The 22,279-nt window shown below is 33.7% G+C and overlaps 2 protein-coding genes across 3 annotated transcripts; one reads left to right on the top strand and one right to left on the bottom strand.

Annotated features, from left to right (window-relative positions):
- Window positions 1-1,093: 1,093 nt before the first annotated feature.
- POLDIP2 (DNA polymerase delta interacting protein 2) lies at window positions 1,094-7,846 on the bottom strand. The gene is made up of 6 exons (XM_072525154.1): window positions 7,546-7,846; window positions 7,241-7,493; window positions 6,808-6,985; window positions 5,994-6,157; window positions 5,226-5,431; window positions 1,094-1,272 (listed from the first exon to the last, which is right to left on the bottom strand). Exons 1-6 carry the CDS (start codon window positions 7,626-7,628, stop codon window positions 1,158-1,160), a joined length of 999 nt encoding a protein of 332 aa, XP_072381255.1. The 5' UTR covers window positions 7,629-7,846; the 3' UTR covers window positions 1,094-1,157.
- Window positions 7,847-8,291: 445 nt separating this feature from the next.
- Window positions 8,292-21,962, top strand: LOC140436394 (solute carrier family 35 member G1). Of its 2 annotated transcripts, XR_011950278.1 has the most exons (4): window positions 8,292-8,463; window positions 8,520-9,583; window positions 16,755-16,898; window positions 17,975-21,962. XR_011950278.1 is itself a non-coding variant. In XM_072525155.1 (3 exons), exon 2 carries the CDS (start codon window positions 8,521-8,523, stop codon window positions 9,544-9,546), a length of 1,026 nt encoding a protein of 341 aa, XP_072381256.1. In that variant the 5' UTR covers window positions 8,292-8,463; window position 8,520; the 3' UTR covers window positions 9,547-9,583; window positions 16,755-21,962. The 2 variants fall into 2 exon arrangements, 1 of the variants encoding a protein (XP_072381256.1); XM_072525155.1 differs by having other exon boundaries at window positions 16,755-21,962.
- The last annotated feature ends 317 nt before the right edge of the window (window positions 21,963-22,279 follow it).

A 22,279-nucleotide genomic window follows, 5' to 3' on the forward strand; every position in this document is an offset into this window, starting at 1 on the left:
TAATTGTAATGGTTCATCGCTCAATCTGTGTCTGACATTTGTAACCTTATGACCCTTTTTCTGGATTTCCGCTTTTATTTCATCTATCGGAAAAGAGTGATGTAGATATCGAATAACTGCTCTGTATGCTCTCTCTTCCTTAAGTTGTTATGTATAGTGGACGATTTTTCCTCTCGTATGTGATGTATTAGTTTTCTGTAGGATTCAGGTGTCTTTGGTAAAATTTTTATTGTGTTGTTTGTTAAGGCTTTAGTAAAGTTTCTACTTCTACTGCTTGAGCAAAATTATTTATCATTTTGCTATAGTTATTCAACCCATATATAAAAATTGGAGGGGGTTTTGAGATTGGTGGATTTTTATTCGTATCAGTTACATAGTTTTCCTGCGGAAGTGGCTGATACCTATTTGACAGTGTAATTTGACCTCCTTCTTCTTCTTTTGAATCTTGACGTTTAAGCCTTTTTCTTTTTGTTCTTATTGTCTGCCATGGGTGTTTATTATTTTGAGATTCTTCATCTGACATCGAATCATATTAATTCTCTGTGCCTGGATGGTTTTTTAAGTTTAAGTTAGCTTGATATAGAACGAGAAAAGTTAGTTTGCTGGGCAACTATTGGCATACCTATATTGTTGTTGATAATTATCAAAAGGTGTCATTTGGTTTACTGTTGGTTGATTTGAGCACAATGGTGGAGCTTGAGTATTTATTTAGCTTACTTGGTAATACGGATGTATTAGGTTTGTAGACTCGTTCTGCATTACAGTTGGAAACTGTACTGTAGTGTATTGAAAATCACTTGATCCTGGTCCATTCAAAATTCACATTAAGTTTGACAGTTATTTTGACAATTATTAGTACAGAGAACTTGAAGAAAAATATTTAGTAATTAATGTTGATTGACTAAATATCAATTCTTTTTGAGAGAACCTTTTCTTTACAATATGATCAGCTTTACACTTACACACATATGATAACAACAAAACATTTGATTTTTTTTCTAGCTAAGTATATCCCCAAAATTCTACTGGTCAAAATGACACCAGCATTATCACACATCTCCCATATTTTATCGTAGAAAAAGTAAATATACGATTATAGCTGAAAGATTTTGTAATATATTTACACACTTGAATATTATTTATGTACAGAGTATATTTTAAACCGTATCTGGAGGGGATGCTGAGCCACCATCCGGTTTGCTTTCTAATGAAAATGGCGGTATTCTACAGTCGAAAGTATATCCATCTTCTCGCTCCATACGGAAAGTACCCCTAAAAAATGTATAAGTTATTTATTTTTTCAAATTAGTGGTTACATCACAATTGAGTAAGTCACATTTAGTAATAAAATAAAACACAAAAACACACCATAATTTTCTAATATCTACAGAACACTGTAATTTTTAGAAAGTAATATTTGACAAATTAATCCTGTTATAATTTATGCCACTGGTTTAACTGCTGGCATAAAGACAAAGATGAACAAAAATCACCAGAAAAACCCAAATTAGGCAATCTCCCTTACAACAGGACTGAGAAAGCCATGATTATCTGAATATTTATTTATTTATTTATTAACGGGATACCACCCAATTCAATATATACACAAAGTATTACAAGTATTATCTAGTGATACAATAATTACAAAGATATAGCAAATATGTATGAAAAGAATTGGCGATGCAGCCATATAGAAAAAAAAAACAAATACTAAAACTATATAAAGCACATAGCAAATACAAATCACATAAAATTACAAAATTTTTGTTAAACACATTCTACAGACATTTTCCGAAGCGCACAGTAACAAATCAAAGTCTATTCTATTTCCATTTAGAATGATTCTACTCAGTGGAGAATGCCTACCAAAGTTAGAGCGATGAAATTTAATTGCAAAATTATGAGATGTTCTAGTAACTCTAGAGGGAACATTAAAGTCGATTAGAGACAGTAGTTCATTGCAATTTATTTTTGAATTCAGTAGTTTATGAAGAAACAAAACATCAGCATACATCCGTCTGGAAGATAGCCTAGGAAGGTTTAATGTATTTCTAATTTCTGAGTAGGAATGGTCACTTAAAGGTTTGTGTAATTTAAAACTTAAGTACCTAATGAATTTATTTTGGACTTTTTCAAGCTTGGCTATATGGGCTTCATAAGTGGGTGACCAAACGACTGAGCAATACTCAAGAACAGATCTTACTAGGGAAATGTAAATCAGTCTGATGGAATTAATGTTATGCAAACATCTAGAGGTTCTAATAATGAAGCCTAACATTTTAAATGCCTGGTTATTCACATAATCAAAATGTGCGCAAAAATTTAGTTTGGAATCTAATTGAACACCTAGATCTCTTACAGTTGAGACAGCCTTCAGTGGTTCTTCAGCTAATTTGTAATTATAAGAGAGGTTGTTAATTCTTCTACAGAACCTAATAAAGTGACATTTTCCAACATTAATGCTCATTTGGTTCCAATTGCACCATGCCATAATTTTGTTAAATATCAATTTGGAGTTTTTCACAATCTGAGACGTCTTCGACAATTCTGTAGATTTTTAAATCATCAGCAAATAGCAAAAATTTAGAGTCAATTTGAGATTTAATGTCATTAACAAATATATTAAAAGGGAAAGGCCCTAAGTGGCTTCCTTGTGGAACACCAGATGTTACGGAGATCTCACTAGATTGAAAGTGTTTAATTTTAACAAGTTGTATTCTGCTAGTTAGGTAACTACATAACCAGTTATACAGATTGCCTGTAAATCCAATAGTTTTAAGCTTGTTACACAACAATTTATGATTCACAGTGTCAAATGCTTTGGAGAAATCTGTATAAATAGCATCCACCTGTAGTCTCCTTTCCAAAGCATCAGATATGTATTGCGTGAAAAGTAAAAGATTTGTCGAAGTTGATCTACCTGAAAGAAAACCATGTTGCTCTTCAATTAGTACATTGCATAAAGGTGTTTTAATAGAGTCACATATTATACTCTCTAGTATTTTAGGAATAGAAGAAAGAATGCTTATTGGTCTGTAGTTAGCTATGTTACTCCTGTCACCTGATTTATGAATAGGAACAATAAAACTAGATTTCCACAAACTTGGACAAATACCTGAATCAAGTGAATGAGAAAACAGAAAATATAAGGGATGGGTTAAAGTACATCTACATTTTTTTAATAGTATGGGTGGAATTCCATCTGGCCCTGAGCCCTTATAAATGTCCAAATTGGCTAATTTTTCAAATATGATTTCAATAGATACATTACAAGAATTTAGACTCACTGTTTTCTCATACTCTAAGATGGGCTGTATTAAATCATCATCATTTGGTCTGTAAATATTTTGAAAGCATTGCGCAAAGCTATTAACGATATCCGCACCATTATTAAGCATTGTGTTTCCAAAAAACATTGTGTTTGGTAGACCATTATTTTTGCGTTTGCTGTTAACAAAATTCCAAAAGTGCTTTATGTTTGAACTAATTCTAGATTCAGTTTGACTTATATAAATTTCATGACATGACCTGCTTAGTTCTTTGCATTTGGTTCTCAAGGAAGAGAAAAGTAGATAATCGTCCCAAGAATTTGTTTGTTTATATATCTTGTGAGCAATTTTTTTCCTAAATATTAATGATTTTAGGTCATTAGTCATCCAACGAGGAAATTTGGGATTTTTTAATCTTGTACGTGGTATTGAACAATTGACACCAAACTGCAATATGGAGTAGAACAGTTCCGTGGCTTCGTTAATATCTCTGCAAATACCTAAAACGTTCTCCCAGGAGATACTAGCAAGATACCTATTAAGAGCAACATAGTCTCCTCTCCTAAAATTGAAGGCAAAACTATCATATTGAAGCTCGGGCATATTATCTTTTATAGCTAAAGAAATTGATAGCACAGGGTGATAACGATCACAAGGCAATAAGTAATCGTTAGCAATTTCAACTGTTACATCTTCATTATCATTTGCAAAAACTAGGTCAAGTAAAACTCCGTTGCAATTTGTGATTTGATTGAGCTGAAATAGGTTATGAAATGCAAAAGTATCAACTAAAGTATCAGTAGCAGTGTTACTATTATTACTAAAGACACCTCTTTCATCATGGTACCATTCGCTGTTTGGCAGATTGTAGTCTCCTGTTAGAATGAACTTGTGTTCAGGAAAATTGTTACAGACATATTCTACACTAATACAATGATTCTCATAGCATATTAAGGCTGAATTAGGCGGAAGATAAACTGTACCAAGTATATAGCATTGATTCAGAGTGCAAACTTCGACAAACAGTTCCTCCAAGTGAGCATGTGGTAATAGAATAGACCTCGATGAGTAACATTTTTTAACTGCAATAAGGACACCCCCTCCAATTACTTTAACACTAGTTAATGGAGAGCGGTCCTTTCGATATATATTAAAATCTAAAAGTCCCAATTCGTCACTACTGATACCATCACACAACCACGACTCAGTAAATATAAGCACATCATAGTCAGTTGTAGCAGCACTTTCTTCAAGAGCACCAAGCTTAGTTCTAATTCCTCTAACATTCTGATAATATACTGTTAGTTCATTAGACACAATGTGGGAGGTACCCCTGGAATTCAGTTTTTTTTCTGGATTACTATTTTTGGTACGCCACGAATGTACCTAATGGTAAGATTTTCTTCACCTTTTGAAACCCTATCTGCCAAATTAGTACGAAGTTCACTAAGGTATTTTCTCTGTAGATAGGTGGAATAGGAGCTAATCTTAATATTGGATGCAGCAAGTTTATTTTTATTTTTTAAAATTGATAGTGCTACATTCTTATTTTCAAGGACTACTTTAAGTGGACGTGACTATTATTCTTGATATTACCAAGTCTAATGACTTTTTTAACTTGAATATTGGGATTGATCACGGTTAAAGTTTGTTTAACTTTCTTCATATCTTCTTCAATTCTTGCTGGTGCTGTGCTAGAGTTGGTTTCATGGAGGTTATAAATAATAATATTATTTTCACGGAATTTACGTTCCTCCACTTCCTGGATGATGGTGTCAAGATCTGTGGCTTTGTTATCTCTAGGCAGTTCTAGTGAGCTAATTTTATCAATAAGTTGTTCCACCTTTTGTTCAAGAGAACTGATTTGCTTCTTCATCATAGGAATCATTTTAATACCCTCCTCACAGAATAGTTCAATAATATATCAATTGCAAAACCGTTTTTTAATTTACTTACCACATGTGTCCACTAGGGGCCTGCAAACTGACGTGACTGCTATACTGAAAAGCTGGAAGCGCTCTTGTTAAAGCTGGTTCTTGTCCAACAACACCACGACCTCTTACTGTCTCTAAGGTTCCAGATAAAGAAAATATCCTCCAATGTCTTTCTCTCAATTGCACGCTAAGGGAGCCTAGGTTTTCCAATCGAATACAATATCTCCACTGAAATTGAAGACTACTGTTAAAAACTTCGTCATGTTATGTGTTCTATGCTCTATTCACTAAACTCTGCTGAACTAACTAAACTACCCACTGCAGTAAATATAGTAATTAATTTTTTGCTATGTTGGTAAAATTTTGGCTTTGACAGGACATAGATGGAAGAATAAAAGTTATTTACAAGCAGTTTATTAACAAAATAAAACTTCTACAGACAGGCATGAGGAACATATACTTTTTTAGATGCTTAAATTTCTTCAATCTGCCATCAGCATAAATTCAGTCAATAATGTAATGTAAGTTGTACACAATTGTAAAAACTTGCTTAATAATCTGTGATAATTTAATTAATAATAAAATAGGCAAATAACCTCAAAAAAATTTGCACACAAGATGGATGAATATAGCAAGAAACAGGGAAAATGGAAGAAATTAGATAGCTTATGTCAAATATTGAGTGAATGAGGCTGACATCGATAGAAACTATTTATTTTATCACTATAATAGGTAGCAAAATATATCAAATTGGTCCTATGTTTACTACTATTTAGTCAAAATTACTTACCCAGTATACAGAACTTGCGTGGGAGTCTCTGGATCCCATATAGAAAGGTATAACGGTTACTCTAATATTCTCAGTAGTTTCTTTGTGTACATCTGAAAGTTCTAACCAAGGATGATTTTTGTTCTGCCATGCTTTTAATGTTTCTTGAGGAACAAAAGGAGGATCTAAAAAAGAGTTATTTAAATAATTACTATTTACGAAGATTATTCAATACTAAAATGATAATAGTATATTATTTAAAATAGCTACAGTAGATTTCAAAGTTTTGATCTAATTCTGATCACATTGTTCCTTAAACTGTCATCAATTCTCTGTCACCTTTACTAACGTTTTTAAGATGCTATGGTATTAAAGAGTTGTATTAAATTATTATGTATTAAATATTATGCTATATTTTCTCAACATGCAGATTCCAGCTTTTTGTACAGGTGATCTTCAGTATCTCTTATTAAACTCCAGATACACAACAAACAATCTAGGTATCTATGCAGTTTGTACAGTTTCGGGTTGCTTCATGTATTACTTACTAAAAATTCTTCATTTTTTTTTCAAACACATTCAAATCTGCTTAATTTTAATTTCATCAAAACTCACTTAGAAAACCTACCTGAGATCAAAAAAATTGTCCATATTTCTATTTAAGTGTGTCATTAATCACACTAACGATAAAAATATAAAGTTAATTTACAGAAATCTAAAAGGAATATCAGGAATAATGTTTTTTTTGTACTCTATAATGTTGTTCATGTTACTAAGTAGACTATATTCAAATGTGCAATTTATCATTTTTGAAATACAATAAAATTATACTCACCACCTTTTGGATTTGCCATTAAGAATTTATCAAAAAGTTCATGGTTTAAGGGGGTCTTTTCTGCACTAGCATAGGGGATAATATCTTCATGGGCAACATAATCCAAGCCTGGAATTGCATATAAACTCCTGGATGAATCTTGATTACCTAAGAAGGTTACAGCCTCTGTTTGGGCTCTCTGCAAAACAAAATGATGATAAGTAATTCCAATAATTCAATTATATCAAAGTAAGAAAATACACTTGGAACATTCAGGTTTGCAGGGGTCCTACCCTCATGACACTGATACTCAGATTTCTTGTATCATAATTATTTTATAATTTGATGATGAATGATCTGTTCCCAAGGATATACTTTATAAAACAATCTCCCAAACGCTTTGAATTTATTTTTAACTACTCTTCAATCTATACTTAAAATTATTATATCTTACAATGTAGGGACAGTCTCTTTGATCAATCAGCACTTGATAAAAGGTGTGTGTTCTTCCTCTAACTTCTTTACCCACTCCTGCAGATGTCTCTTCCTCTCCTTCATTCCGATTTGGTAAATCTCTGTCATAAACACGAGCTAACCAGGGGAATAGTACAACGCCTCTATAACCGAAGACCCTATGCAAAATCAATTGTCCTGTTTCATACTTTCCAGAGACCTTTGGTGTTTCTAACCTACCAACTTCTGCCAATCTAAAAAAATAATGTTTTTCAAACTGTACAATAATATTTACAACATGTATACCTTGCATAATTTCTGCGAGCTACAAGTAATCTAGAAACAACTGGTATAACATTGCAACGAAGTGTTATTGAAACTATGTCCATTTTACATCTTCAATCGCCAATACTGAAAATAATTTATTTTTCTTTTTACAAAATGATTTTTCAAAGAATGTTGTACATTTGGAATACGAATATAAGAAGGTGGCTTTTTTAGTGTTACTTATATGGTTTTAAAAATAATAGGTATATTTATTATCTTTGCCAAAATGTTTTGAAATTTTTGGGATGAATGACAGGTATTTATCATTGACGTAGGAGCAGGAGTAGCAGGACAAAAGTCAAAAATAACAAATCTTTATTGTATGCACGTCTATTTTAAATCGGTTGTGACGTTTTCCATGACATCACAGTTAAGCCATATCATTGTTTAAAATGCCCATATTATGTTCATGATGCTTTAGATTTTAGATGCATAGTGATATCATTGCATATCACTAGTAAGCTTCTAAAAGTTCTGTTAAATAAAACCAAAGGGAGTATAAATAAATTTTTATTTAGTGTTGCCAGTTTTTTATATTAACATAACAATCACTGTGACCTTTGTCATATCATAAATATTGCTTTTTTGGAGGTTTTATAAGTTTAATCTTACAAAATTTGTTTGTCAACATTAAAATGGTATATATATTTTTAAAGCAGTTATAATAAAATTGCCTTAGTTTTCAATAAATGATGTATGACATATGTCACAACAAATCAATTTTTGAATTTGACAATTTACTTGTCAAAATTTTGCAGCATTTAATGCAATGATTAAATAACTTTTAAAAAATAATAATAACTAAAATGAAAACTATAAATCGTAAATTATAACATCAGTATTAATAACATTAAAAGACTGATTTTCCAGCTGTACGTCTATATAAATAATCATCAAGTAAGTTCAAAGTAAAGATATCTTTTTTATATATTATGAAATATAAATATTTTTAGAATGTCCGAAAACGTTGAACTTCAGCAGTTGGTCGACGAAGATTTTGAAGAGGAATTCAAAATCCAAGAACCAAAACCTTGTTGCCGCTGCCCCTATTTAGGACTAATCTTAGCTACATTAAGTTCTCTATTTTTTTCATTATGTTCTGTGATCGTTAAATGGATGACTGATGTACATCCTATGGCTTTAGCAGCTTATCGGTATTTGGGGGTGCTTTTGCCAGCAATACCGATTATAATATATAGAGAAGAAAAAGTTTTTCCCAAAGGAAAACGTATAATGTTACTCTTAAGGTCCTTTACTGGCACAGTATCGTTAATGCTGAGTTTTTATGCCTTTCGACATATGCCTCTTGCCGATGCCTCTGTAATAGTGTTCTCTGTGCCTGTCTTTACGGGTATTTTTGCCAGAATGTTCTTAAAAGAACCCTGTGGGTTATTTAACGTATTTTCAGTGATTCTAACTTTAATTGGAGTTGTATTAATAACAAGGCCTCCTTTGCTATTCGGAAATACTATAAATTCACTTGGTGATAATGGTCAGAAGACTGAAATGTGGGGTGCAGTTGCAGCGTTTTCAGCTACATTATTTGGGGCCAATGCCTATGTTTTACTAAGGGCTTTAAAAGGAATACATTTTTCTGTTATTATGACAAACTTTGGTGCATTTGCATTTGTTCAGTGTCTTCTTGTTACAGTTTTGTTGGGTGCTCTGTGCTTACCCTCTTGCGGGTTAGATAGATATCTTATAGTAGCCTTGGCAGTTTTTAGTTTTTTGGGTCAAATTCTACTCACAGTAGCATTGCAAATAGAGCAGGCAGGTCCTGTTGCTATTGCAAGAAGTAGTGATATTGTTTTTGCGTTCATATGGCAAGTAATGTTTTTCAATGAAGTACCAAATCGGTTTTCTGTTGGTGGTGCTATATTGGTTTTAAGTTCAGTGCTGTTAATTGGACTCAGAAAATGGGTTTTAGCTTTGCCTTATGATGCTAAATTGAGAAGGAACCTGAGTTTCTTGACAAAATAATGGAATTACATGCCACACAATAGATATCCATGAATAGGTAGTGTTCATTTTTATCTACTTTTATTAAAACAGACCCAGTAGTTCCTTTATTACATTATTTTAAATGTAATTAAGTTGTATTTTTTTTTGTTGATTACTTTAATATTAGAATTAAATTATGATCTTTAGATAATATGTTCTAGTCAGAAATGTATAACATTTTGGTTAAATTGACATAAGCAGGTGTCTACAATGTACATAACCTAAGCATTTTATATTGATGAAGCTTGTTTGTTATTTATTTAACCTTTCAATGGGCAGAACATGACAATTATCTACTGAAGCATGTGTGAATTGTCTGTCTGCATAGTATTTTGGGCTTACATTATAGAATATTTGTTAGAATTAATAAAATTACATACAATTAACTAAAATTGCTAAACATATAAACACATCTTTATAAAAAAACAGTAAAACATAAGAAATATAATGTTCACTGATGCCTGCTGAATTACACTCTGCTGCAATAAGCTATCTTGGTCATGTGTTTCTTGTTTATCGTCCAATCGTCGTCCAATTTTACTTTGTATTAATTATTTATATAGGGATACTTAAGAAGGTAAACTCCGTCAGGATGTGTAGTTCCAAAATTTACCCAAAATATATTAGAAAGTATTTCTGCACACAGTCCTCATGCGCCTGATGAAAAGTTAAAAAAGAATGACAAGCAGTAAATATTCACTAATAAAATGCATACAATATCAATGTGGTTGCATTGTTTACCACTGCACTAAAGAGAATTAAAAAATGCATTGAAAATATCTACATTTAAAACCAATTGAAGTTTGAAACAAAAGACTGAGTAAAAGTGCAGGTAGTACAGGAAGCCTGGTTTTATAAGTTTGATGAAATTGCGGCAAAATCTGTCTTCCTAATTCTCTCCTCCTCTTTACAGTATATTTGTTGATTAATTTGAATATTTCAGAGTGAAGTTTGTCAAGACGCAGTGCCTTGTTACTTTGTGCTTGTATTGATTGTTTGACCTCTTCATATCCTTAACTCTTCCCTCCATATACTACAAGTCCAGAGGCTGTGTTCATTTTGTTGGGTTTCTAATAATGTTTTTGAAACAGGTTTTCCACATTTTACTAATGTTGTACCTATCAGTTTATTTATTAACTTGTTAGAAATTTGTATTCTTCTTCATCTTCTTCTATCTAAATTACAGAAGTATTTATACACTTTTTTTACTTTATTACTTTGCAGATTCTGTTTTCCTTTCTGTATTTTTCATTTTATATTGTCCTTTTTGGCTTCAGCACATTGTATCCGTCCTGGATCATGGTTTTCCAAAATTCGTTTATATTTATCTGTTCTCTTTTTCATATATTTCTTGTATTTTTCGTTTGTTCCTTATATGACCTAATTAAATTCTTCAGTGTAACAGTCTCCTTTTTTTTTTCTACTTTTCAGCTGTCTTTGTTGCTGCATGTAGTGCTTTTTTCTTCAATTCTACCTAATGTTCTTTTCTGCTTAGTTTGTCTGTGTCTATATTTTTTGTTTTTTGATATTATGCACATATATTTTATGTCTAGCAATAAGATAGGGATAAGTCAGATACATAACATGCTTCCATTCAGCATTATACAGAGTGAATCAGAAGTCTGAAAATGATTAATTATCTCTTAAATGAATAGTCCGAATTGTACAAAAATGTGTGGATTCCAATAATACTACAATATACAGAGTGTTGTATTAAAAAAAACCAAAGTGACTAATAATATCAGAAAAATGGTAAATCTGGCAACATAGCAAGTATCAAAGTTCAAATCTCCTTTTTGTAGAATATTCGTATCCCATTTTTGTACAATTTGGACCATCCATTTAACAAATAATTAGGTGTGTCCAGACTTTTGGTCCACTCTGTATATACACTGGGGTGCAGAATTAACCGAACACTCAGATTTTTTCCTAAAAAATGGCATTTAAAACAATAAACATTTCAAAAAATTTAAAAATCTGCAAAGAAAGAAAAATTATTTTTTTTAAATATAAATATTTTTTATGGAAAACGATATTTAGTAGATTTATCTCCACGAGCCCTAATTACGGCTCTCATTCGATCAGTCATACTTCAGATTAAGGCAGCAAAGTCTGCTTGAAGGATTTGCTTCAATTCATCACGAACTGCTTGCTCCATATCATTCATGGTTTCAAACTCACCATCTTTATGTCGAATACATCGTCCCAGAATATCCCATGCATGCTCTATTGGATTTAAGTCTGCACTCCTTGGGGGCCATGGTAATAAACAAATCCCAACTTCATCGAAGTAATCCCAGTTTATTTTTGCGATTTGTGGGTGAGCACTATCTTGCGTCATATTTACTCCTATAAATTTTGTTTAAATTTTGAGGTGAAATATTCCGTATTTCTGTAGTTATCCTTTCTTTGAGGTCTTCAATGCTAGTTGGTTGTGTTGCATACACTTTGTTCTTGCGATAACCCCACAGAAAAAAATCCAAAGGCGTAAGATCTGACGACCTAGCTGGCCACTCAATAGTACCCATCCGTCCAATTCATTTATTGAAGAAGATTTCATTCAAGTAATTTCTCATCATTAAAGCATAATAGGGTATTGCACCGTCCTGCTGGAACCAGACAGTTTCATGCGGTAAGGTCGGATCTATTGGATTGGGATATAAGTTAGCCAACTGAGGAAGAACATCGTCTCTTAGTATGCTTAAATATTTTTTTGCTGTCAAATTACCATATACAAATATAGGACCAATAATATGATCTTCTATAATACCTGCCCAAACATTCAACTTTTGAAGATACTGAGTGTGTGTCTCACAGTTCTATTCTACAGTTTTGTCGGTTTACCTCTCCGTTCAATGTAAATGTTGATTCATCAGAAAAAAGAATTGTGTCAAGATCTATTTCATTTGTGTTAATTTTATCCATCATTCTTTCGCAGAAATCCATTGTACGATCTGGATATTCTTCTGTTAGCTCCTCACAAAAGTCAATTTATATGGATGAAGTTTTTCTTCATGGAGAAACCTTAGGACAGTTGTGTGACTCACATTATTTTGACGTGCAATTTGACGTGAACTTGACCTTAGATTCTCTGCGACACTTAACAAAATATCCACTTTCACCTCATCTTCAATGAAGTTCGGTTTTCTTTTTAATGGTTTGACATGTCCAAGTTCTCTGAATTGTGCATAAATTTTAGACACAGTACCTTGTGAAATATTAGGCAACCGAGGATACCTCTGATTAAATAAGTTTGCTACTTCAACTGGACTTCTACAATTCTCCCCGTAACCGATCGTCATGAAAATCTCAATTCGGTGGGTCTCAGTTAAATATTTCATTTTTATTTCTGCAAGAAATTAGCTTTTAACTAGGAATTTATTATTTTAATGTAAAATGTCAACACATCAACAACTGATCGGATAACAATCCGCATTATTTACCGATTTAGTTTAATTAGCAGACTATCTAGACAGTTTTTACCTATTCATGACAAAAATGTTAACTCTATTATTAAACAGAAATTTTCCCCAACATACTGACACTTAGAGTAGAAGTGTATTGTCTGTATTTAGCCAATTTAAAATAATACCATAACACGTGATATACACTCGCGATCATAAAATCCGGGTCATCTTGAAAATTTCAAGTTTCTTAAATATTTTTGCCTCTGGTGCAGTAATTACCTTTTTTTTGGCTAATGTAATTTTTATTTGTCATCAATGTTTGTTTTGAAAGAAAAAAAAAATGGTTTTTTATTGTTTTTATTGAAAAAAACAGAAAACAAATCAAATTGTTGATAAAACAGACATACGAAAAAAAATGGAAAATACAGAACGTGGTAAAAAATTAGTGAAATTTCAATGACCAATATCGTGTATTGCCTCCCCTTGCTCTAATAATCTCTTGCAGACTACGGGGCATACTCTCAATTTTTCTCAGGATTACATGTTGTGGTATGTTATTCCACTCTCTCACTAACAGATCCTTAAGCTCCTGTGCGTTGTTAGGAGGAGGTGTATGGGTTTGAATACGTTTTTCAAATCGTCCCAGAGATGTTCGATGGGATTCATGTCCGGAGACCTAGCTGGCCAGGGTACCCTCGTAATTCCAACTTCGTCCAAGTATTACATACTAATCCTGGCAACGTGCGGTCGCACGTTGTCCTGCATAAAAACGGCGTTTTCTCCAAGACCTGCCATGTTGGGCATAACATGTTCTTCCGGAATCTTCGTAATGTACCTTCGTGCAGTTAGGGACCCATTTTCGATGAAGGGTAATTCTGTGTGGAAGTCGGAAGATATACCTCCCCAAGCCATGACCGAGCCTCCACCAAATGGCATTCTTGGAGCAATGCAAGCTTGTGAAAATCGTTCACCGGTTCTCCTCCAAACTCTTACACATCCATTGGATCCAGTTAGGCAGAAACGGGATTCATCTGAGAATAACACTTTGCTACAATCGTTAATTCCCCAATGCGCGTATTGTCGAGCAAAAGCTAGTCGTGCAACTCGAGGCACCCGGCGAAGTGGCGGTCCTCTAGCCATTACCCGAGAAGATAGTCAAGAAGAACGAAGTCTTCTTCTGACCGTTGCAATACTAAAATTGCGATTTCGTTCTTCCTCTAGACGATTTTGATGCATAACCGCAGTTGAGGTCCGGTTTCGTAAAGCCTGAAACACAAGGAAATGGTCATCTAGTGCCTTGGTCGTTCTTCTTCGTCCAGAGCCAGGTCGCCTGGTTAGCAAACTTGCCTCCTGAAAGCGTTGAAGCACTCGTTGAACCGTAGAAAGGCTTACACCAACAGTTCTTGCGACTTGCCGTTGAGTGTTACCGTCTTCCACAAGTGCAACAATTTGTGCCGTTTTAACAACAGTCAAAGGCATTTTTGTCAAAAAATAAACACTAATAATGGCACTAATAAACACTAATGGTGGCAATAATAAACGTTTGTCCGTTGCATTTGAACAGAAAGTCGAAGTACAAACGAGACATTTAAAACAAGCGGAGTTACAGGTAGCGTTCATTTTGGGAAGTGTGCACTTTACCGCGAAATCGGCACTATTGGAATTCTTTGTTACAAAGGAAACCGCAACAATTCTCAGAAACATGCATTAGTTTGTATTTGTGTTATTATTATTTACGATAAAGCTCGTTAAAAATGAAATATCGGTGATTTTCAAGGTGACCCGGATTTTATGATCGCGAGTGTATTATTAATTTCAAAATTTCACCTTGTGTTATTCATTATAGACCCTACTTGATATAGTTAGTTGAAATCAGGTTGTTAAGAATCTTTTAAAAACATAAAAATATACAGGGTGTTTCATTAAAAATAAAGAATATGGACTATGAGAGACTTGCTTGGATTACCCTGTACATTTAAATTTATAAAAAGCGCACATTTAAATTTAAAAGTTAACGTGTCCCAGAGTTTTTTATTATTTTCTATAATAAGGACACAAACAATTTTATTCCATAAGTGGTTTCCACACTGTATATAAATTATTTTCGTACCTTCCGTATAGATGATATTTTAGAATGTTATTGTAGACACTATGCAAACAAGCAATTTTTATTTGCAGTCAAAACCCATTTAATCGTATTTTTATATTTAGTTAAGGTTTACTTTTAAATGCTGTAGGTATCAGGTTATGAATAAATACAAGGAAGAACCATTACGACAAATCTTTTATGATTTATGTTTCTGTGCAGGTAATTTAACTTGTATTTATAACTATATATATATATATATATATATATATATATATATATATATATATATATATATATATATATATATATATATATATATATATATATATATATATATACCGTTATTTAGGCACCTCGCTCTTCCGGTAGGGATCTATGGAGAAGTATCATTGAGCCGCAATCCCTTATCTCTTGCCGTACTGCTCCACCATAGGCCGATCAGACACCAGCATATTCTAGCCTAAGTCGCAGATTCATTTAGAATTTTAAACTGCTGCGTTAGTCTTTTTGTTTTCTGTACACCGAGCTAGGGATCGAACCACTGAACCACTCGCAGTGAAGCGAATGAGAACCGGCCGCCCAGCCCGCTTGACTATCTAATTTATAACTAAATTAGTTTAATTTGAATCGGATTTTCTTCCTAACATGACTATTAAAGTTTGTTTTCATTAAAAAAGGGATCCAATGATAAAAAAGTTCTGAAAATGTAAATGAAAATGATTCTGAAAATCTGCGTAAGCAACCTATGAATCAGTGATATGGAAGATAGATCTCTTCCTTATCACTGCGTGAAGTTCATCAAGCGGAAGTACAGTATGCTTAAGCGGCCACTATAGTACTCACGAAATTGATCGAAGTTCAGCGAGTACAGGCAGTGTAGACAGGTATATCATGCGATTTCGCTTCTCTTCGTTCTACTTCCGTTTTTGTGTCGGTTTTTCGCGTCGGAGTCAAAGGGTCCGAAGTTCGAATAGGAAGTGTTACACTACATTACTCGACTTCACGAGTATGTAAAGAGTCACCTCGCCTCGATTAACTTCACTTCGACACTTCGTCCGAAGAACTTTGATCGAGAGTGTAGACGGCGTTTTAGACAATTAACAGCAGCTTGTCAACGATTCGGCTGATGCTACCACTTAGTCAGCTGTCTATCTGTTTGATCGTTCCCAATATTTTCCAAAACATCGACATATATAGCCATGATTCTATTTGACAATTCTGAGAGTGAGATCTCTACTCTCAGGATGATATCAAATCCTGATTGTTTTTGTTCTGAAAACAATTTATTCATAATGTGATACCGACCTTAAAAAGATATTAGAAGCATTAGAAAAACAAATCAGTATTCAAAACATTAAGATTTTTCTCTAGTGTCTTCATGATTGTCTCGATTTGATCATCTTTAGTAGGTAAACAAATTTCATACATTTTATATTTATAAGTGGTGCATATACGAACTTTACAATCTAAGACAAAACTTTTTAAGGAATAGAAAGACATAAAAATTCTAGTCATTTCTAGTTAGGTGCCGATTTTTTATTATTTTTTGTTATTGTCAAACATATCATTTATCAAAATACTCTACTACTCTCTAAGTCAGTGGTTCTCAAACTTTTTTAGTCGCGGCACCCTTGTAGGGCTAAAAATATTTCGAGGCACACCATTTGATTTCAATATAAACTTTATTTCAGATCAATAAAATACAGTACATTTGATATTCAAATATCCTTACTTAATGTGATGAATGAAACTGTTTTGATGATGTTTTCATTATATTCTTTATAATTATGGGAATCTTTAATGTAAGAATATGCGGAGACAGAATGCTCACAGAGGTAAGTCGATGTGGAACACAAGTTTTTTCACTGCAACCTTGCGAACAACATTATTTTCTAAATATACCTGCATCCAGAACTCTTGTTGGCTTCCTTCACGGTATTTGAGTTTCTTTATTTGTCATTCCGACAGGTTTATTTTTTGGGTCGCACAAAAACGGGTCCATCATTTAGCTATATAAGTCATCTGAGTAAATGTCAGAAAAATAGTTTACAATACTTTCTTCCAAACTTTTTTTTGTTGTTGTTTTTTTTTTATTTCATTTGTTATAACAAATTCCTATAATCGAGAGAAATTTGTGAGGTTCCTCTTTTCAACACATGCTTTGAAAAATGTAACTTTTTTACGCAAGGCTTTGATTTTATCTAATTGTGCTCCTCCTTTGCCTTGAAGCGAAGTGGTGGTTTTATTTATTATTTCGAAGATGCCTGAAAGATATCCCAATTTTAGCAGCCAATTGACATCTTTTAATTCTTCAAATAGTCTCCCTAAAATTTTTGCCCTCAATAGCCACCGGACCTCTTTTTGAAGAAAATTATCCTTATTTCGTTTTCGAATTTGTCGTAAGTTAGACAGTCCGGTTTCTTTCTTTGTAGCTCTAGTAACAGAAAGTTTTTACAGGGTTGGGTAGTTAACCCAACGCCAAACCCCCTTTTCGGAGGGACATTTCACCCGCTCTCGTCAGTTCCCGACCCAACTTTCCACCCGGGTTGGATACCGGATCTTCAGTTGAGTTGCTCGGTTTACAGGGACACCAGCGTGAAGGTGAGAGTCGGATTTGAGTAGAAAAAAAGCTAATTGGAGTAAACTGGAATCAATTCCATTTTTTCGCATTCTACCATTTTTCCCCCAATTTTATTACTTCTGTTTTTATTTTTGCCCATGCTTCCGTTGATCTGTTATACTTTATCATATAGTCTATGTTTGCACATTATCTCCTAGTATTCTCGAGCTTTATTTGTTGCTTCACTTGTTGTCTGAGGGTAACATATTCTTCTCGTCTTCCTGGGGTTCTGTCGTTTAGCCATTTACGAAACGTTTCACGCGATATATTTTAAGTTTATTATATTTCCAGAATAACGGAAAATCTGACAGTGATGTAAATACTACCATAAGATCGGCCGTATTATAAAACTCTCATAAACCAAAATTGATATAAATCGTGCAAGCCGTATTTGAGATAATTGAGTTACGTCACTCACTCTATATTGGATTTAACATAAAAAAATTTATATCCTTTTATTTAGTCCCTTTCTAAATATATCCTTTTTTTAAATTTGATAAATGATTTTTATTGTTTTTTCGTACAATTATTTCACGAAAGAAATTATCGGCACCAAAACGTTGTTGAGTAGTACCTAAAAGCCAGTGATCAGTCTTTATTGTATTTTCATTACTTTTTGATGTAAAATCTTTAAAGGACCAAGAAACTACTTGAATATATCCAGTATTATTAGTTTATTTCGTTTTGTTGTCGTATGTTAGAAGATGTAATATTTTTTTAAATGTTTGTCTTAGTTTATGATTTATATACATGTTGCTATTCTATACGAACCATATCAATCTGTATAGATTTTTGCTTAATAAGTGTGGTGTAAGTCCTATAATTATTTATGTTAATTAATTTAAGCATTAATACTGAAATCTTACGATACAGTTTAAATTAAAGGAGAATAAAAATGTTCGATCTTTATGTCAAAGATGACGTTTTTTTACGTTTGTATGCAGATTCACAAAATAGATGGCGTCTTCGTATTTTTATTCACTGGATAAATAAGATGCCGTATTGAAATTGCACGGTCAACTTTTAATAGAATGAGAAAACTTTTTTGTAATCGCGATATCAATATATCGCTCCGAATAAGAATGCTTTGATGTTATATTTTCTCTACCCTTTTGTATGAAGCTTGAACACTTAAAAAATCCAACATTAAAAACCTAAAAGCATTCGAAATGTGGTGTTACCGACGTATTTTGAACATATCATGGATAGATCGCAAAACAAACGAACAAGTTCTCGAACAACTAGTAAAATAATGCGAAGTTTTAAATTCCATAAAAATCAGGAAATTGGAATACTTGGGGCACATCATGAGAGGTGAAAAATGCGAACTACTAAGGAATATAATGTAGGGTAAAATCAAAGGCAGAAGAAGCGTAGGAAGACGTAAAATCTCGTGGCTACGCAATCTCCGTGAATGGTTTGGATGCAGTTCATTTGAACTATTCAGGCGCGTAACCAACAAAATTATAATCGCCAGAATGATTTCCAATCTCCGATAGGAGCGAAACTTGAAGAATAAGAAGAAGGATAAGTGAGAAGTATATAGGTGCTGACTCTTTTGCCTGCTTCTACCTATCTGTATTCAACGAATATACACGCATAGATAAGCACACTCCAACGTGCGGGAAAATTTTACTTTTTTACTTCTGTCCTCGCAACACCAGGGTGTGCTCCTGTGATCCCCTTTCACTACCTCATCGTCATGGTCCAAAACCTACTTCTTCTTCTTCTACGGCACTACAGCCTAAATTGAGCCTTGGCCTCCTTTATTTTTTGCCTCTACCCTTGCTGGTCTGTGACTGATCTTCGCCATACACGGACTCCTAAAAGGGCTTGTGCGTCGCTGTTTACTGTGTCTTTCCAGCGCTTTCTTGGCTTTCCAACCGGTCTCTTTTCCTGCATTCTAGCATTCAGTGCTCTTTTTGGTAGCCTATCTTCTCCCATTCTTATCACATATCCGGCCCATTAAAATCTTTGTATTCTAATGAAGTCTGACAGTGGTGCTTCCTTATAAAGTTGATAAAACTCGTTGTTGTATCGACTTCTGAAGATTCATTTTCCCTCACAGGTCCTAGTATTCTCCTCAGTACTTTCCTTTCGAATGTGTCGAGTTTGCTTTTGGATGTTTCGTTCAGGACTCATGTTTCACTGCCACAGCATGCTATTGGTCGAATTAAGGTTTTATAGATTCTCATCTTTGTATTTCGGTGGATATTTTTAGACCGAAATATATGGGAGGGGGCAAAATAAGCTCTGTTTGCCTGCGTTATTCTCTTCTGTATTTCTCCATCTTCTGATCCGTCGGCATATATTTCTACTCCCAGATATGTAAACTTTCCAACCGTTTCAATGTCATCTTCATGTATATTGTTTTGTGGGACTATATTTCTTCTCGTCTGTATTATTATTTTTGTTTTTTCTGTGTTAATTTCCAGACCTAGCCTTTCTGTTTGCGTTTTTATGTTTCCTGTGCTTCTGTTGATGTTCCTCGTCTAGTTTGCATTTGCCTAACTGCATACTCCAGTGCCAGGTGGAGCCAGCCCATCTCCCTGCTTTAGTCCCTGCAAAATTTTGAAAAAGTCTCTCCGGTGGTTTTGTATTCGTACACATGCCTGAGTTTCATCCATTGTGGCTTTAATGAGTCTAATTAGCTTGTGTGGTATTGCCAATTCAGCCAATATATCTGATTATATATAAGATATATAAGATCTGTTTGATTGTAAATATTTGATCCAGTGTCGATCTTCCCCGTCGGAAGCCCGTCTGATACTCTTCAATAATATTTTCTGCTAGTGGTTGGAGCCGCTGGTTTATAATATACGTGAGGACTTTATATGATGTACATAGTAGAGAAATTCCACGCTAGCTTTTACACTGGAGTTGTCTACTTTTTAGATCGGGCGTACTATACTTTTCTTCCGGTCGTCGGGTATTTTCTCTTCTTGTCATATGTCTTTGATGAGCGCGTGGATGTGACTTGCTGTGAATTCTACCTTATACAATTCTGCTGATATTTCGTCAACTTCCGGGGATTTATGGTTTTTCTGGGTATTAATAGCTTCGAGAACTTCCTCTAACTACTGAAAAAACTTCAACTACCCAAAAACTACTACTGCTTCTGAAATTTGAAAGAGAGGGGTTGGAACTGCTAGAAATGACACTAGCCTAGAAATGTACAAATACTATAATAAAATATATGCAGTCGCCATCTGTAGGAGTTTTCTGAAGTATAATAACCGTGATCATTTTTCCCATTTGAAATGTGCTTCTATATACATTCGTTGTTGTAACTAATCAACGCTTACTCACATCATGAGAAATAGTGAAAGATATAGGTTACTGCAATTAATTCTCCAAGGAAAAGTAAAAGGAAAACGAGGACCAGGAAGACGAAGGATTTCCTGGCTGAAAAATCTACGTACGTGGTTCAACACAACCACAAATATTTTCAGAGCCGCAGTTTGCAAAATACAAATTGCCGTGATGGTCGCTAACACCCGAAACGGATAGGCACTACAAGAAGAAGATCGCCGAGTTATCATGTTCTTTCTGACGAAGATTAGAGGTGACCTTGAGATATAAGCGATGGTACCCCACTCTATAACCCTAGTGCGGTGCACGTGCCGCCGTCCAACAAAAAGTTGTGGATTTCGTGTTTCACCACGACGTCTTCTTACCCTGGCTCGACCTTCATGCACGCCCACAAAATATCTAGATTCATCACTAGAGACAACCCCATATATTTGCATAGGCAGACGATCTCGTACTATTATGTGACGTGATGTACGAAAAAAGACGAATGGATATCTTGTAGAAAAGTCAAATAATTGTTGTATACAAAATATTTCTAATGGATCTGGGTTGAAATCATTTTTATATTACAGGGAATGTGTATCAATCAGAACAGAACAGGGTAATTGTTTTCTGTCCTAAAATTTCAGTGTATATCGCATTGGCATTAAAAATAATATCTTTTGTATCATATTTAAAGAAACTCAGCACAAACTTTATGATATAACTATCAAGTATTTTTATAACAAATATGATGTAGCCCCTTAAGTAAGTTAATAAAACAATATGGATATTACTAATGCTTATATACGCTTTTGGTATTAAGAGTTCTATTTTCGAATTATCTAAAACAAGTTTTGTTTTTTACAAGCAACGTGTATATAGACACTCTTTTTGGAATGTTGGAATCTTTTTTATATGTAGGTAATTTATTACTACAAGATACTTGTACTTTTGAAGCAATGTAATGCAGAATTAAATATGATGAAAGCACAATTTTTGGTTTTTATTTATTTTACCCAATTACGAGCGATCTTAAAGTTTGCACATATATAAATCTACCAATACAACGAAGTATGAAAGCTACGACAGATTCTGAACAGGTTGACTACCAGGCTCTTTTTCCTTGCATTGCGAAAGAGTCATATGAGTACCACATATGGTACTGTTTGGTGTTTATGGTAAAGTTTTATCCTCAGAAAACCGTTCCATGATTTTAGCCCGTACCTAGATGGTATTATATTTTTTTATAAAGGTTGTTTATCAAAGTGTAATAAAAACGCTTTTTTAGCTTAAATATTTATT

Source organism: Diabrotica undecimpunctata, chromosome 3 (assembly GCF_040954645.1).
Source record: "Diabrotica undecimpunctata isolate CICGRU chromosome 3, icDiaUnde3, whole genome shotgun sequence".
Taxonomy (NCBI): domain Eukaryota; kingdom Metazoa; phylum Arthropoda; class Insecta; order Coleoptera; family Chrysomelidae; genus Diabrotica; species Diabrotica undecimpunctata.

Excerpts from the sequence above, each read along its gene's own strand:
- POLDIP2 (XM_072525154.1), bottom strand. The coding sequence starts at position 7,628 with ATGGACATAGTTTCAATAACACTTCGTTGCAATGTTATACCAGTTGTT. Across the intron at positions 7,494-7,545 it reads GCTCGCAGAAATTATGCAAG|ATTGGCAGAAGTTGGTAGGT; the intron begins GTATACATGTTG and ends TTATTTTTTTAG. Across the intron at positions 5,432-5,993 it reads ACGCAAGTTCTGTATACTGG|TGGAGATATTGTATTCGATT; the intron begins GTAAGTAATTTT and ends CTTCAATTTCAG.
- LOC140436394 (XM_072525155.1), top strand. The coding sequence starts at position 8,521 with ATGTCCGAAAACGTTGAACTTCAGCAGTTGGTCGACGAAGATTTTGAA.